The sequence below is a fragment of the Salmo salar genome, chromosome 16, assembly GCF_965601325.2.
Source record: "Salmo salar chromosome 16, fSalSal1, whole genome shotgun sequence".
Classification (NCBI taxonomy): Eukaryota; Metazoa; Chordata; class Actinopteri; order Salmoniformes; family Salmonidae; genus Salmo; species Salmo salar.
Genome location: NC_138306.1, coordinates 43,934,763 through 43,951,969, shown reverse-complemented (window position 1 = coordinate 43,951,969; position 17,207 = coordinate 43,934,763). Strand labels below are relative to the sequence as shown.

Sequence of the window (17,207 nt, the reverse complement as noted above, 5' to 3'; positions counted from 1 at the left end):
AGATAATCAAGACTGCCGCGCAAATATATGTGCATTGTTTGGTAACTTTTGCGTTGTGTAACATCATTGACAAGACTATGATTTGGGACCGAGGTAAAGACAGTTTCAGATTGGATATTCGACAGATATTCGCCTGTAGTTTTCCTTACGTCCACCAACAGCAGTTAGGGACAATCAACATAGTGACAAATCAAATTTTTCAAATTTCAAACATCTTGGCCATGTTCTGTTATAATCTCCACCTGGCACAGCCAGAAGAGGACTGGCCACCCCTCATAGCCTGGTTCCTCTCTAGGTTTCTTCCTAGGTTTTGGCCTTTCTAGGGAGTTTTTCCTAGCCACCGTGCTTCTACACCTGCATTGCTTGCTGTTTGGGGTTTTAGGCTGGGTTTCTGTACAGCACTTTGAAATTTCAGCTGATGTAAGAAGGGCTATATAAACAAATTTGATTTGATTTGATTTGAAATTTCAATAGCTCTTTAACCATTACTCCTAACACTTTCAAAACTGGTTGAAGCTAACCCGATGGCATAGACACACATTGCACACCCTTTAGTTTGTCCATATTCATCTCACATGATTATACATGAAGTTTTCAAAATGTAACATTTCAATATCTCCTTCGTCATTTGACCTAGTGACTTCAAATAAGGTTCAGAATGTCCACTCAGTGGCCCTACACATTGCACACCCTTTAGTTTGTCCATTTCTATCTCACATGGTTTAACATTAAGTTTTCAAAATGTAGAATTTCAACAGCTCCTTGGTCATGTGACCTGGTGACTTCAAACAAGGTTCAGAATGTCCACTCAGTGGGCCTACACATTGCACACCCTTTAGTTTGTCAATTTTTATCTCACATGGTTTCACATGATTTTTTTCAAAATATAGAATTTCAATAGTTCATTGGTCATGTGACCTGGTGACTTCAAACAAGGTTCAGAATGTCCACTCAGTAGCCCTACACATTGCACGCCCTTTAGTTTGTCCATTTTTTATCTCACATGGTTTTACATGAATTTTTCAAAATGTAGAATTTCAATAGCTCCTTGGTCATGTGACCTGGTGACTTCAAACAAGGTTCAGAATGTCCACTCAGTGGGCCTACACATTGCACATCCTTTAGTTTGTCAATTTTTATCTCACATGGTTTTACATGCACTATTCAAAATGTAAAATTTCAATAGGTTCTTGGTCATGTGACCTAATGTCTACTGACTACCCTTCTATATTGCACACTTTTGTTTGTGTACTGTAAAATCATGCGGTGTAACGTATGATGTAACGTATTTTTCATAGTTTCAAATTTGCAATAGCTCCTTGGTCATGTCAATTACACACCTAAGAAGCATGCAGTGGATATACATCCATATTGCATAACCTCTAGTTATGTATCTTCTATATTGTTGTACATTAATATTAGTTTGACAATTAGGGGGTTCAGTCCAGTGTTGTGTTTACCCTTTTCTTTAATATTTATCTACAATAATTGGTAGTTTTAAGTACTAATTTTCCCTGTTTTTTATTTTTCCACAGTATTTAACAGCGGTACACAATAGGAGAGAGACAGATAATCTCTCCTTTCGTCGTTAATATCAACCATAAAGGGATTTTATTTAATTCATTTAAAAAAAAAAAAATTTAATCTCTTTTAGTCCCCATTTGGACTAATCTTCCAAGAGTCCTTAAATATTAAAATACAATTTATAATACGAACACATTTTCACATATAACACACTATTACAAACATACATAATATACTAACATAATGACCCAATAAATACTCAATCTAAAAAATATTGATTCTTCATCTATTATAGTCCCACAACATTTCTATGTATTATATTTAAATCGTTTTAAAATAATGTTTACATTTATATATTGAAAGGTTTCTGGTTTGCTCAGTTCATTTATTCAATTTCTTTATTGCTCTAAATTGAAATGTTCTTTTGCCTATTACTCTTTTCTGTCTGGATAACGCATAGATGGTGGACAATCTATTCCTAGTATTTATGGAATGTCTGTCTCTTACCAACTGAATACCATTGTGAATAGAACTTGGCCATTTTAAATGATGTATATTATGAAATAAAATAAGCATGTTTTTTTCAATTATCTTGTCGATTGATGGCCAACCAAGAACATTGCGCATGTCTGCAACAGAAGAACCATATCTCCACCTTAAAACAATCCTTGCTGCTTTGTTCTGTGCAATCTGTAGCCTCCTAACTTCACTTGATGATGCATTTCCCCAGACCACAGAACAGTAGTTCACCTGACTCTCAATTAATGTTTGTGTTATTTGCTGAATAATTTTTCCTGGTATAAATATTTAGCTATCCTTCTGATTATGCATGCTGTTTTAATATTTTTTTTACATAGATTAGTTATTTGAGACGACCATGATAAGCAGTTGTCTAGCTGCACTCCCAATAGTTTGGTTTCTGCCACTTCTTCAATTAGTACTCCTCCCATACTTAATTGTATCCCATGCTGATTTGGGCATTTCCTAGTGGAACAGACCAACATAACTTTGGTTTTCTTGGTGTTTAAAACAAGTTTGTTTTGGCAAACCCACTCCCTGATATTCTCCAAATCTCCTTGTAAAGCTTGCTGTACCTGTTGAACCGATTGTCTTGCTGCATAAATTGTAGTATCATCTGCAAATATAGTAGCTTGAGTTTCAGCTAAGGCATAGGGAAGGTCGTTGGTACAGTGGGGGGGAAAAGTATTTGATCCCCTGCTGATTTTGTACGTTTTCCCACTTACAAAGAAATTATCAGTCTATAATTTTAATAGTAGGTTTATTTGAACAGTGAGAGACAGAATAACAACAAAAAAATCCAGGAAAACACATATAAAAAATGTTATAAAATGATTTGCATTTTAATGAGGGAAATAAGTATTTGACCCCTCTGCAAAACATGACTTAGTACTTGGTGGCAAAACCCTTGTTGGCAATCACAGAGGTCAGACGTTTCTTGTAGTTGGCCACCAGGTTTGCACACATCTCAGGAGGGATTTTGTCCCACTCCTCTTTGCAGATCTTCTCCAAGTCATTAATGTATGTCAAGTAGAGGCACTATGGGCTCAGGTACATCTGCCTCACCAGGCAGCCATATTGGTAGGATGTGTGTATAGACCTCCTAGCTCTAAGGTGTCCTATCTGGATGACTTATGTACTGGGTTTGAACAGGCCACAGAAAGCAACAGAGATGTATTTATCTTGGGTGATTTTAATATAAATTGGAAGGATCACAATAATTTGAATAGAACAAAATTGACGAGATATGCCATGAACTGTGGTTTGAAACAAATGGTTAATGATACTACTAGATCATCAATTAAGTTGGGTCATCGTTCAGACACATGCATTGATCTGATTTTCTGTAATATACCATTGCAATGCTTAAAAGCCAAATCAATGCCAGTGGGCTGGACAGACCATAATATTGTGACCATAACCATGAACACCAAGGTTCCAAAGAAACCCCCTAGGATTGTGGTCAAGAGGAATTTTAAAACATTTAATCATGAGCTATTTCTAAATGATTTGGCTGCTGTACCCTGGGAGCTGATTTATCTAGAGGATGATTTAAATCACGCTACAAAATGTTTTATTGATTTGCTCACTGAGGTAATGGACCATCATGCCCCAGTAAGAAAGAGTACAGTTGGTGCTCGTTCATCTCCATGGATTGATGATGAACTGGGTGAGGCTTTTTCTCAAAGAAATATGGCAAAAGTCTTAGCAGCCAAGTCAAAATTATAAATTGATGAACAGAATTATAGAACATTACGTAATTATGCAGTTAAATTGAATTGAAAGAAAAAATGTATTTTACAACAATGTTTTTATTGATTGTAAAAATGATTCTTAAAAGGTATGGAACACAGTTAAGGGCTTAATTGGTACATCTATCTCATCATGCCCATCTAGTGTGGAGGTTGACGGGAGAATAATAACAAAACCAGTTGATATTGCCAATTATTTTGCAGATTCTTTTACAAAGAAAATTAATTTACTGAGCAACAATGTAAACATACATTCTTCCAAACAAGCTATTGTCCAATGGATTAATGATCATATTATGAGCATCAAGGTCTGCTCTTTTAGTCTGCAAACGGTGTCAGTGGAGGAGGTGTTAAACCTATTGAAGTCATTACCTGATGGTAAATCTACAGGTTATGATCTTATGGACAATTTTTTGCTTCGCTGTGCTGCTCCCCAAATTGCAGTTCCACTGAGATACATATTTAATTGGGAAAGGGGATGTTTGCAAATGTATGGAAGCATGCGAAACTGTGTCCTATTCCGAAAGACTGCAAAGAACCCATTACTCCTGCCAATAGTCGACCAATTAGTCTACTCCCTACACTCAGTAAGATATTGGAGGGTATTGTGAGTAGACAAATATGGGAGTACATGGAAAAGAATGATCTGATTACAGCCAATCAGCATGCTTATCGCAAAAACCATTCCACTACCACTGCATTGGTTGACATGACTGACCAGTGGCTCAATGCTATGGATAATGCCAAGTTTGTGGGTGTACTATTTTTAGATTTCAGTGCAGCATTTGATTTAGTGGATCATGAAATAAATTTGACAAAATCAATGCATTATGGTTTTAAGGAGGTAGCATTGAATTGGGTACAGTCATATCTAACTGACAGGAAACAGTCACCTATATCAATGGTTCATTTTCTTCCCCTCATGTGTTAAACTGTGGAATACTGCAGGGCAGCTGCCTTGGGCCACTTCTTTATTTAATATATACAGTGGGGGGGAAAAGTATTTGATCACCTGCTGATTTTGTACTTTTCCCCACTGACAAAGAAAGGATCAGTCTATAATTTTAATGGTAGGTTTATTTGAACAGTAAGAGACAGAATAACAACAAAAATATCCAGAAAAACGCATGTCAAAAATGTTATAAATTGATTTGCATTTTAATGAGGGAAATAAGTATTTGACCCCCTCTCAATCAGAAAGATTTCTGGCTCCCAGGTGTCTTTTATACAGGTAACGAGCTGAGATTAGGAGCACACTCTTAAAGGGAGTGCTCCTAAACGAAGCTTGTTACCTGTAGAAATGACATCTGTCCACAGAAGCAATCAATCAATCAGATTCCAAACTCTCCACCATGGCCAAGACCAAAGAGCTCTCCAAGGATGTCAGGGACAAGATTGTAGACCTACACAAGGCTGGAATGGGCTACAAGACCATCGCCAAGCAGCTTGGTGAGAAGGTGACAACATTTGGTGCGATTATTCGCAAATGGAAGAAACACAAAAAAACTGTCAATATCCCTCGGCCTGTGGCTCCATGCAAGATCAAACCTCGTGGAGTTGCAATGATCATGAGAAGAGGAGGAATCAGCCCAGAACTACAAGGGAGGATCTTGTCAATGATCTCAAGGCAGCTGGGACCATAGTCACCAAGAAAACAATTGGTAACACACTACGCCGTGAAGGACTGAAATCTTGCAGCGCCCGCAAGGTCCCCCTGCTCAAGAATACATATACAGGCCCGTCTGAAGTCTGCCAATGAACATCTGAATGACTCAGAGGACAACTGGTGAAAGTGTTGTGGTCAGATGAGACCAAAATGGAGCTCTTTGACATCAACTCAACTCGCCGTGTTTGGAGGAGGAGGAATGCTGCCTATGACCCCAAGAACACCATCTCCACCATCAAACATGGAGGTGGAAACATTATGCTTTGGGGGTGTTTTTCTGCTAAGGGGACAGGACAACTTCACCGCATCAAAGGGACGATGGACGGGGCCATGTAACATCAAATCTTGGGTGAGAACCTCCTTCCCTCAGCCAGGGCATTGAAAATGGGTCGTGGATGGGTATTCCAGCATGACAATGAACCAAAACACACGGCCAAGGCAACAAAGGAGTGGCTCAAGAAGAAGCACATTAAGGTCCTGGAGTGGCCTAGCCAGTCTCCAGACCTTAATCCCATAGAAAATCTGTGGAGGGAGCTGAAGGTTCGAGTTGCCAAATGTCAGGTTTCGAAACCTTAAGGTCATCCCTTCTCTTAATGTACAGTATATGAAAGTGATGCTATGAAAAGGATTCTTTCACATTATCAAGCTCACTGTGACTGACAAATCATTGGCTATTACTGTGATTAAAAAGAGCATATGAAACATAGTTTTTCATGAGGCCTACCTGTGCGCCTTCCTTTAAGCACCTCTGTTTGAACACCTCTCCTGTCCTTGATCCATACAACATACAGCCATTTGCGGATGTTTTCAGTGTCCATGTGAAAGATAGTTATTGCGAGCATGGAACATTTGTTGACATTAAAAATTTGTTTTTAACACCCATGTAAAATGAAGGCCTGCAAATCTTACAGATTTAAGTCTAATAGCATGAGATGAAAGTGTATGAAATGTATGTAAAACCATGTGAGATGAAAATGGACAAACTAAAGGGTGTGCAAAGTGTAGGCCCACTGAGTGGACATTCTGAACCTTGTTTGAAGTCATTAGGTCACATGACCAAGGAGCTATTGAAATTCTACATTTTGAAAAATTATTTTAAAATCTTGTGAGATGAAAATGGACAAACTAAAGGGTTTGCAATATAGAAGGGTAGTCCGTGGACATTCTGAACTTTGTTTGAAGTCAGTAGGTCACATGACCAAGGAGCTATTGAAATTTGAATGTAAAAAAGGTTTGTACTTTGTTTATGCTCCCTAAATAATTGAACTTGGAAACCAAAATGCTGCTCACATTTGCACATGTTTATTAGCATTGGAAAGCCGATTAATGTCCAAATCGTGAAAATAAGGCCTGTGCAATGTTGTGAGCAATTTTTACAGCATCATGACATTTATTTGGAGTCTGTGGCTCAAGTGGTTTGAAAGCGCGAATATCCAACTTCAAACAGTTTTTACCTCGGTTGATTTGGGTTCGCTAAAAATGAGAAGACTTGATAGATACGTGATAGAACGGTTCGTCCTATCTGTGATCCTTGGGACGTCCCTACTTCTTTGAAGTTGACATTTAAAACGGTTAGGTTCAGGGTTGGGACGTCCCAAGGATTCATTAAATTAAATATAGCAGTTAATTATAGGGGCCTACCGGTATATATTTTTTTGTTGACAGGGAGGGAAAATGTAAGAGTTAAACGTATTGATTGGTCTGAACTTAAATACCGAAGATGTGGGAAATAATTTCACATTTGCAAGTGGTTCCATGGCGTATGACGTAGCTCAGAGCAGATCCAGGATCACTTTGCGAAAGATGGCGGCGTTGGTTGGTTGGTGAGTGATGTTATGGCTAATATGCAACGTTCCTAAGTTATTGCGACATATCATTCTGCTAAATATCCGACTTATTTATCCCACTAACGTTACAATATTTCCTATGCCACCTGATTAATGTATTATCTCGGATTTGTTGTCATTTTATGCTTCCACCATCGGTTGTAATCACTGACCTTGTTATCTAGCTATAACTAGCTAGTTGCTATATCTGGCCTAAATCTGAACAGAAACGGCTCTGGCTAGGTTAACTAGCTAACGTTAGCTAGCTAGGGAAAAAATGTTTGTTTTTAAATAGCTAACTAGCACGCGTGGAACGTTAAGTTCCTCAGTCAGACGTGCAGTGTGATCAACCTCTTCGCTAATGGTCATCTAATGGCAAATACATGTTAATATTTATATAAGTACTGCCGTACAAGTCAGTTTGGCTAAGTTACAACTAGCCATATCACAAACGTCTGTTTGTTATGCCACTCAAGAAATGCGCATTGACTGCCAGTCAGTGGGTTTCCACTAGTTACTGCAGCCACAAATGTCAATATTGTCTCTCGTAATGATTCATTCAAACAAAAAAAACGCTTTTTGGTCGTGATTTTGGGTTAGGCTGTGGTAACAAGTGACAACCTGTGCAGTAACGTTATCCCCCAAGTAAATTGTGTTAGCTATTGAGTTTGGTGTGGCATAATGGTTTAATTGCATTTGTTGAAATCTAGCTATGCTTTTTTTGTATTTTCTTAGCAGTCCCTCGCCTCGCCGCGTTTGGTAACTTTTCATCAAGGTAAGGATGCTTTTTAAAGTTTAATCTGATATTATTTAGGAACGGTTATCTGCTGTCTCTGGCAGTCTGGTTTTCATTTATCACCTTATCAAGTGCGTAATTTGTCCAAGACAGGTCTGGCATTTACTATAGTTAGCAACATAAAGGTTCTTTCTGTTTTGGAATCACCAGTAGTCTACATTAAATTTGTTTGCCCCATTTGTTATAGTTTAGAGTATTGTGTTATTTCTGTGCAGTGCCATTGTGCTTGTGTTGATGGCCAGTAAGTCAGTCAGTCAATCAACTTTATTTTATAAACCTCTTTTACATCAGCAGTTATCACAAAGTTGTCGGTGCCAATCCAATCTTGGTCTTTTTTACCACACAGACCCATTTCAGTATTTGCGATACGACAGAGGTCGCTACACCACATTGTTAAAAGCGACAATGCTACAAGGTAATGGAAATCCAGTGAACATCTGAATTTGTCAAGAACTATAAAGAAGATTTGCTCCAGTACTTAATATTCCTTTTTCCTCCAGTGTGGTTCCAGTCAGAGAGAAAAGCACAGCGGTGGCTGCTGCCAAGCCCGCTGCAGTAGCAAGCAGCAAGGGAGAATATGTCATCACTAAACTGGATGATCTGGTGAACTGGGCACGCAGAGTAAGTCAGGGCTCAGATTCAATGCCACACAATATCTGTTTTGCAGTGGCATACGGGCATACGGTACATTTTGTATGTTTTGAGTGTATGTTTTTGTACATTTTGTATGTTTTGACTGACACGCTGACCGTGTCAGCGTGCACTGTGCCCGGCCCGCCACAAGAATCGCTAGTGCGCGATGGGACAAGGACATCCCTGCTGGCCAAACCCTTCCCTAACCCGGACGACGCTGGGCCAATTGTGCACCGCCCCATGGGTCTCCCGGTTGCGGTCGTCTGCGACAGAGCCTGGACTCGAACCCAGAATATCTAGTGGCACAGCGATGTAGTGCCTTAGACCACTGCGCCACTCGTGAGCCCATCCCCATCCTTCTTTACTTCTCTTTGTAATCTACTAAACAAACAGTATGTGGCCAGCTGACTGTCAGTCAAGGAACTGTCAAAATGATTAAACTAACTACAGAGGGAAGTGTAGTCTGGTCTCACTTTTTCCATATTGAGTGTCCTTTGCTGGGGGAAAATTAAGAAGTTGTCTCTGACTCCTGTAATTCCATTTAATTTGAAGTAAAATTCCAGCCAATGCCTTAACAAATAATAAAAACATTTTTTTGGGGGGGGGGGTCATTCCTCTAAACCAGGTATTCCCACACTGGGGCAATTTAAAAAAAAACAAAAAAAACATAGTAATAATTCTTCACATTTTCAAACGGTACATTTTATATTTTCCAACGGGGCTATATTTGGGTGAGTTTTTCTTGCCTGAGTAGATTTGTTTCACTGCCAAAAATAAAATTTAAACCAGCTACTGTTCTGCGAAATAACAACACAATGTCAAATACAGGTAGCCTAGTCAAATAATGAACATCCAATCACATTAACCGTTACTCTCTTGCGGGAAACCTTCACTCTTGCGCTGACATTTATAAACCAAACATGACCATTTGAAAAATAAGCCGCGGGAGTTTTTTGAGCGAGAAGAATAAAGACACACTCTGTATTTTCTACATTATGCAATGATATGGGCAGTGACCATGTAACGCTTTTACAACATACAGAAGTGTACTGGTTATCAGGGGGCTTGCATGATGAGTTTCTCACACGACTGGCCTATCTGGGTGATGTTTATTCTCGCCTGAAAAATCTGAATCTAGGATTACAGTGACTCTCCGCAACTATATTCATTCTGCCGGACAAAATTGAGGCTATGATTAAGAAGTTGGAGCTCTTTTCTGTCTGCATTAACAAGGACAACACACAGGTCTTTACATCATTGTATGATTTTTTTTTTTTTTTTTTTGTGTGTGTAAATGAATTCAAGCTTACGGACAATGTCAAATGTGATATAGTGAAGCACCTGACTGAGTGAGCTGGGTGCGCAATTACACAGGTGTTTTCCCGAAACGGACGACACAAACGACTGGATTCGTTATCCCTTTTATGCCCTGCCTCCAATCCACTTACTGATATCTGAAAAGGAGAGCCTCATTGAAATTGCAACATGCGATTCTGTGAAAATGTAATTTAATGAGAAGCCACTGCCAGATTTCTGGATTGGGCTGCGCTCAGTTTCTTGACTTGGAAAATCGCGCTAAAACACTGATGCCCTTTGCAACCACGTACCTATGTGAGAGTGGATTCTCGGCCCTCACTAGCATGACAACTAAATACAGGCACAGACTGTGTGTGGAAAATGATTGAAGACTGAGACTCTCCAATACAACCCAACATTGCAGAGTTATGTGCATCCTTTCAAGCACACCCTTCTCATTAACCTGTGGTGAGTTATTCACCATTTTTGATGAACTAAAGGTTTTATAAGTAAGATAGGTAAATAAAGAGAAATTATTGATTTATTATTTGTTCCCTGATCCTATAAGAGCTCTTTGTCACTTCCCACGAGCCGGGTTGTGATGACAACTCGCACTCATTCTTATGTTTAAATGTATCATATTGTGTGTGTGTGTGGCAGGCTTACAATGATGGCAAAAAACAACATTTGAGTGTGCTGACCCTGATGCTAAAGATACTGCAGCAGGAGGTTGAATTTTTAAAGGGGTACGGGACTATAAAAAGTTTTGAGAACCATTGCTCTAAACATTATTCCTTGACCTTTTCACCTTTCTCAAGATGAGCTGAGGATTGTTAGGGAAAAACATTGACTGACTGAATGATCTTTGTTCAGTTTGTTTTGTAGACCAATCTAATCTGTTTTTGTGGATTTCTACATTAGAGCTCCCTGTGGCCCATGACCTTTGGCCTGGCATGCTGTGCGATTGAGATGATGCACATGGCGGCTCCTCGATACGACATGGACCGGTTCGGAGTGGTGTTCAGAGCCAGCCCCAGACAGGCTGACGTCATGATTGTGGCAGGCACCTTGACCAACTAGATGGCCCCCGCTCTGCGCAAGGTATTTGACTGAAGAACATGTTTCTTTGGAGAAAGGAGTTCCGCATTTGCTTGAAATCAGGTTAGTTTTTGACTATGAATTCAACATGCTTATTTTCCCATAGGTTTATGACCAGATGCTTGAGCCAAGATATGTAATTTCCATGGGCAGGTAAAGTTTTGTTCTAATATTAGATTCAAGCAGAAACATGTTAGTGGTTGTCTAGTTTGAAATGGATCACATGATGTCCTTGTAACGTTTTCATTTAAGAATGCCTGATTATTTATTTTTTATGAAAGATTACTGCCAACCGATTGGGATTTAATTCCCCAAACTGTTTTAGCATTACACACACAGTGCTTTTACAGTGTCGGTTGACGTTTTTCATATTCAGCAGTTAGTTGATCCACAGTGTATCTTATTACTCTGTCCTTATTAAGCTGTGCCAATGGGGGTGGCTACTACCACTACTCTTATGCCGTGGTCCGAGGGTGTGACCGCATTGTACCAGTGGACATATACGTTCCAGGTATGTATCATTCTGTTATTTGTATTTAATTTTTTTACTGTTCTAAAACAAATAATTTGTTCTGGCCCTGATATACAGTGCCTTCAGAAAGTATTCACACCGCTTGACTTAATTCCACTTTTTGTTGTTACATCCTGAATTTAAAATGGATTTCATTTAGTCACTAATCTACACATAATACTCTAATGTCAGTGGAATTAGAAATGTTTACAAATTAATTAAATGAGAAGCTGAAATGTCTTGAGTCAGTAGTTTTGTTATGGCAAGCCTAAATAATTGAAGGAGTAAAAATGTGCTTAACAAGTCACATAGTAAGATGCATGGACTCACGTTGTGCAATAAGTGTTTAACAGGATTTTAAATTGGGTAGTCAATCTCTGTACCCCACACATACAATGATCTGTAAGGTCCCTCAGTCTAGCAGTGAATTTCAAACACCGATTCAACCACAAAGACCAGGGAGGTTTTCCAATGGTTTGGATAAAAGGGCCCCCAATTGGTAGATGGGTTAAAAAAAAAGGGGGGGGGTGGGCAGACATAGAATATCTCTTTGATCATGGTGCAGTTATTAATTGCAATTTGGATGGTGTCGCTACAAAGATACTGGCGCCCTTCCTAACTCAGTTGCCGGAGAGGAAGGAAACCTCTCAGGGATTTCATCCTGAGGCCAATGGTGATTTTAAAACCGCTAGTTTAATGGCTGTGATGGGAGATAACTGAGGATGGATCAACATTGTAGTTACTCCACAATACTAACATAAATGGCAGGGTGGAAGGAAGCCTATACAAATATTCCAAAACATGTATTGTGTTTGCAATAAGGCACTAAAGTAATATTGCAAAATGTGACAAATAAATGAACTGTTTGTCCTGAATACAAAAGTGTTTTCGTTGGGCAAATCTAGCACAACACATCACTGAGTACCACTCTTCATATTTTCAAGCATGGTGGTGGCTGCATCATGTTATGGGTATGCTTGTCATCTGCAAGGACTAGGGAGTTTTAGGAGAAAAATGAACAGAATAGAGCTAAGCACAGGCAAAATCCTAAACTTGGTTCAGTCTGCTTTCCAACAGACACTGGGAGATAAATGCAGGCAAACCTAAATCTGTTTTACCTAATTTCTACCAGCATGTCACGTGCGACCAGAGGAAAAATTACTCTAGACCAACTTTACTCCACACAGACGCATACAAAGCTCTCCCTCGCCCTCCATTTGGCAAATCTGACCATTATTCTATCCTCCTGATTCCTGCTTACAAGCAAAAACTAAAGCAGGAAGTACCAGTGACTCGCTCAATACGGAAGTGGTCAGATGAAGCGGATGCAACGCTACATGATTGTTTTGCTAGCACAGACTGGAATATGTTCTGGGATTCATGCAATGACATTGAGAAGTATACCATCTGTCACCGGCTTCATCAATAAGTGCATCGACGACGACGTCGTCCCCACAGTGATCGCACGTACATATCCCAACCAGGAGCCTTGGATTACAGGCAACATCCGCACTGAGCTAAAGGCTAGAGCCTCCTATTTCAAGGAACTGGACACTAATCCAGACGCTTATAAGAAATCCCGCTATGCCCTCAAATTGAACGATCAAACAGGCAAAGCATCAATACAGGACTGAGATTGAATCCTACTACCCCGGCTCTGACGCTCGTCGGATGTGGCAGGGCTTGCACTATTATGGACTACAAAGGGAAGCATAGCCGCGAGCTGCCCAGTGACGCAAGCTTACCAGACGGGCTAAATGCCTCTTATGCTCGCTTCGAGGCAAGCAACACTGAAGCATGCATGAGAGAACCAGCTGTTCCGGACGACTGTGATCATGCTGTTCGTAGCCAATGTGAGCAAGACCTTTTAAACAGGTCAACATTCACAAGGCCGCGGGGCCAGATGGATTACCAGGATGTGTACTCGGAGCATGAGCGGTCCAACTGGCAAGTGTCTTCACTAACATTTTCAACCTCTCCCTGACTGAGTCTAATACATAGGTTTCAAGCAGACCACCATAGTCCCTGTGCCCAAGGAAGCGAAGGTAACCTGCCTAAATGACTACTGCCCCGTAGCACTCACGTCGGTAGCCATGAAGTGCTTTGAAAGGCTGGTCATGGCTCCCATCAACACCGTTATCCCAGAAACCCTAGACCCACTCCAATTTGCATACCGCACCAACAGATCCACCGACGATGTAATCGCACTCCACACTGCCCTTTCCCACCGGTACAAAAGGCACACCTATGTGAGAAGGCGACTCATTGACTACAGCTCAGCGTTCAACACCATAGTGCCCACAAAGCTCATCACTAAGCTAAGGACCCTGGGACTAAACACCTCCCTCTGCAACTGGATCCAGGACTTCCTGACAGGCTGCCCCCAGGTGGTAAGGCTAGGCAACAACACATCTGCCACACTGATCCTCAACACCGGGACTCCTCAGGGGTGTGTGCTTAGTCCTATCCTGTACTCCCTGTTCACCCCTGACTGCTGTGTGACCAAGCATGACTCCAACACCACAATTTTTAAGTTTGCTGATGACACAACGGTGTAGGCCTAATCACCGACAATGATGAGGCGGCCTATAGGGAGGAGGTTCGATACCTGGCAGTGTGGTCCCAGGGCAACAACCTCTCCCTCAACGTGAGCAAGACAAAGGAGCTGATCGTGGACTACAGGAAAAGATGGTCCGAACACTCCCCAATTCACATCTATATGGCTGTAGTGGAGCCGGTCGAGAGTTTCATGTTCCTTGGTGTCCCCATCACCAACAAACTATCATGGTCCAAACACACCAAGACAGTCGTGAAGAGGGCACGACAAAGCCTATTCCCCCTCAGGAGACTGAAAAGATTTGGCTTGGGTCCCCAGATTCTCAAAGTTATACAGCTGCACCATTGGGAGCATCCTGACCGGTTGCTTCACCGCCTGGTATGGCAACTGCTCTACAGAAGGTAGTGCGTACGGCCCAGTACATAACTGGGGCTAAGCTTCCTGCCATCCTCTGACACTGCCCAGTATATAGGTCCTGGAAGGCCCAAAAAATTGTCAGACTCCAGTCACCCAAGTCATAGACGCACGGCAAGTGGTACCGGAGCGCCAAGTCGAGATCCAAAAAAAAGTCCAGGGGTGTGAATAGTTTCTGAAGGCACTGTATGATCAGCAATGTGGAAAAGTAACAAATCACAATAATAGCTCTGTGACGATCATCTTATTTACCTTTTTTTTTTTTTGAAATTATTTTTATAGAAAACATTTGACTCTAAGTGACTTTTACTTGTCCTCCCATAGGCTGCCCACCCACAGCAGAGGCCCTTCTCTACGGGACGCTACAGTTGCAAAAGAAAATAAAGCGAGAGAAGAAAATGAGGATTTGGTATCGCAAATGAAATTATGTACGTCTGGCAGGAATCATTCTGGGTTGAGCTCTGGCTCCTCTCTAGAAACAATAAAGGAATTTCTTGTCATTTGTATCACTGTTCCTGGCTTTGCACAGATTATGATACTGGCAGGGACTTAACTAAATTGATCAATAATCATTTTAACTGAGCATTTTAAACATTTATGGTCATTACTATGTAGATGGAAGTCACCTCAGGTTTCTTTAGTAGTCCATTAGTTTTTGTAATGTATGTTGGTGTACTTTTTTGTTTGAAGACTTTCTATGTGTGTATATTCTGAACCAGTAGATGGTGCACTTGGCACCCCAAAGGATTCTGAGTTTAGACATTTACTTATATTAGCTCTGGGTCTACCAAAGAGAGAGTAGAGTCCTTTTTTGAACTACTCCTAAATGTTTCCTTTTTTCCTTGAAGTAATCACTGACCTGACATTGAATTGGTGTAAGAATGCTTTCCTTTTGCATTGCTTTGACCAATTATGTCAGATCAGTGTTTACTTAGAGTAAATGAGGATGGATACAATTTACGACTATTGTCTCAGGGCCAGTCTTTGGTTCTACTCACCAACACTCAATCCCAAATTGACCCCGGCCCTGTATGCACTTGTGTACATCTTAGACAATTGCCTACCAGGAAGCAGGGTGTAGCTGTTCATATTTTATAGGAAAGTTGATAGGTGTAAACCGTTTTAACATTTTATTTGCACAAAGACGCTCCCTTTGTGTGATTTGTCACTATAAATTACATCCAATCTACATTTAAAATATATAAAACACCCTCTAATTCTGCAAGAAATTTAGCATGTATCATGAATACAATTGATGTGTTTTCAGTAACTCATCTCACCAGGCTTAAGGATTTGTGACCCAATAGTAAATGTGTATAGATTGAGTTAAATTCTTGTGAGAGATCTGCTATGACGGTTGGCCAATATTCAAAGGTCCTACGGTTCTTTATTTTTTATTTTTTTTTAACTTCATAGTTTGAGGTTAGATATGACTAACACTTATCTACCAGCTGCAATGAGATCGGCAATGTGCCATGACAACTTATCAATTAATGATTAACAAGTTCTAACCAGATAGGGACTTTTTACATTCTTTTCTTTAAGCTCCCATGCAGTCTGTTTAAATCACTGTATGTATAATAAATGACTATTTAATTAAAATAAATGATTTTGTTGAGACTCCTTTTGCCATTGAAATGCTCAGTCCAATCGTGGGTGTACATGCACAGCCCTGATTGTCGGATAGGATCGTCTCAACTCTAGAGCCCTCAAACTAAACTCTGGACCTCGAAGTCAGTTCCACTGCATTTTTTTTTTCATTGTTCACCTCTAATCAGAGACTGATTTAAACCTAGGACACCAGGTGGGTGCAATTATTTTAAGTAGGCAAGTCAATTAAGAACAAATTCTTATTTACAATGACAGCCTAGGCAGAGTGGGTTAACTGCCTTGTTCAGGGGCAGAACGACAGATTTTTACCTTGTCAGTTTGGGGATTTGATCTAGCAACCTTTCAGTTACTGGCCCAACACTAACCACTAGGCTACCTGCCACCCCAATTAACAGGTAGAACAGAAAACTAGCAGGTTCCGGTCCTCGTAGGGTAAGGGTTGAATACCCCTGCTCTAGAGCCTACCCACATACTTCCCAAACTAGGAGGATACATATAAAAGATGACTGGTCATTGGTCAAAATCATCTGATCTCATTGTGATATGCTGTGGGCCAAAACTCCATCCCGGGTGAACAGGCTGAAATTCCAGGCATGTTTTTCAAAAGCTGACACTGAAAGTGCATTGGCATTTTCACAATTTGAGTGTTATTTCATGCTCCTAGTGTGGAAATATTGAAAACAGGAAAATCATGTTTTTTACTTATTCTGCAGCCCCTCAGGAAATAATTGTTCTCCTTTCAGAAGTGAAATATGTTAATGAAATTTTGATTCACATTTAGTCAAGTGGCCAATCAAAAGCGTTTCCACAGGCAGCCTGATTGTGATATGTTTCCCAATTATTGGCAAAAGATTGGTCTAAAGACCAATAATTAAATCTAAGATCAGAATTGGGCTGCCTGTGTAAACGCAGACTTAGTATTATGTAAAATATAGTGCTCATTAACATTGCAATGAAGTTCAAATATAAAGCATTCTGTAACAAATTGCAAGAGGTTCCATAGCA

The 17,207-nt window shown here is 40.3% G+C and overlaps 1 protein-coding gene across 2 annotated transcripts; it reads left to right on the top strand.

Moving 5' to 3' along the window:
- Positions 1-6,950: 6,950 nt before the first annotated feature.
- On the top strand, positions 6,951-16,211 carry ndufs7 (NADH:ubiquinone oxidoreductase core subunit S7). Of its 2 annotated transcripts, XM_082962732.1 has the most exons (8): positions 6,972-7,283; positions 8,022-8,061; positions 8,429-8,497; positions 8,583-8,703; positions 10,933-11,112; positions 11,216-11,262; positions 11,532-11,620; positions 14,916-16,211. In XM_082962732.1, the coding sequence occupies exons 5-8, from the start codon at positions 11,092-11,094 to the stop codon at positions 15,011-15,013; spliced, it is 255 nt and encodes an 84-aa protein (XP_082818858.1). In that variant the 5' UTR covers positions 6,972-7,283; positions 8,022-8,061; positions 8,429-8,497; positions 8,583-8,703; positions 10,933-11,091; the 3' UTR covers positions 15,014-16,211. The 2 variants fall into 2 exon arrangements, 1 of the variants encoding a protein (XP_082818858.1); XR_014380909.1 differs by lacking the exon at positions 11,216-11,262 and having other exon boundaries at positions 6,951-7,283; positions 10,933-11,172.
- The last annotated feature ends 996 nt before the right edge of the window (positions 16,212-17,207 follow it).

Excerpts from the sequence above, each read along its gene's own strand:
- ndufs7 (XM_082962732.1), top strand. The coding sequence starts at position 11,092 with ATGGCCCCCGCTCTGCGCAAG. Across the intron at positions 11,113-11,215 it reads TGGCCCCCGCTCTGCGCAAG|GTTTATGACCAGATGCTTGA; the intron begins GTATTTGACTGA and ends ATTTTCCCATAG. Across the intron at positions 11,263-11,531 it reads TATGTAATTTCCATGGGCAG|CTGTGCCAATGGGGGTGGCT; the intron begins GTAAAGTTTTGT and ends GTCCTTATTAAG.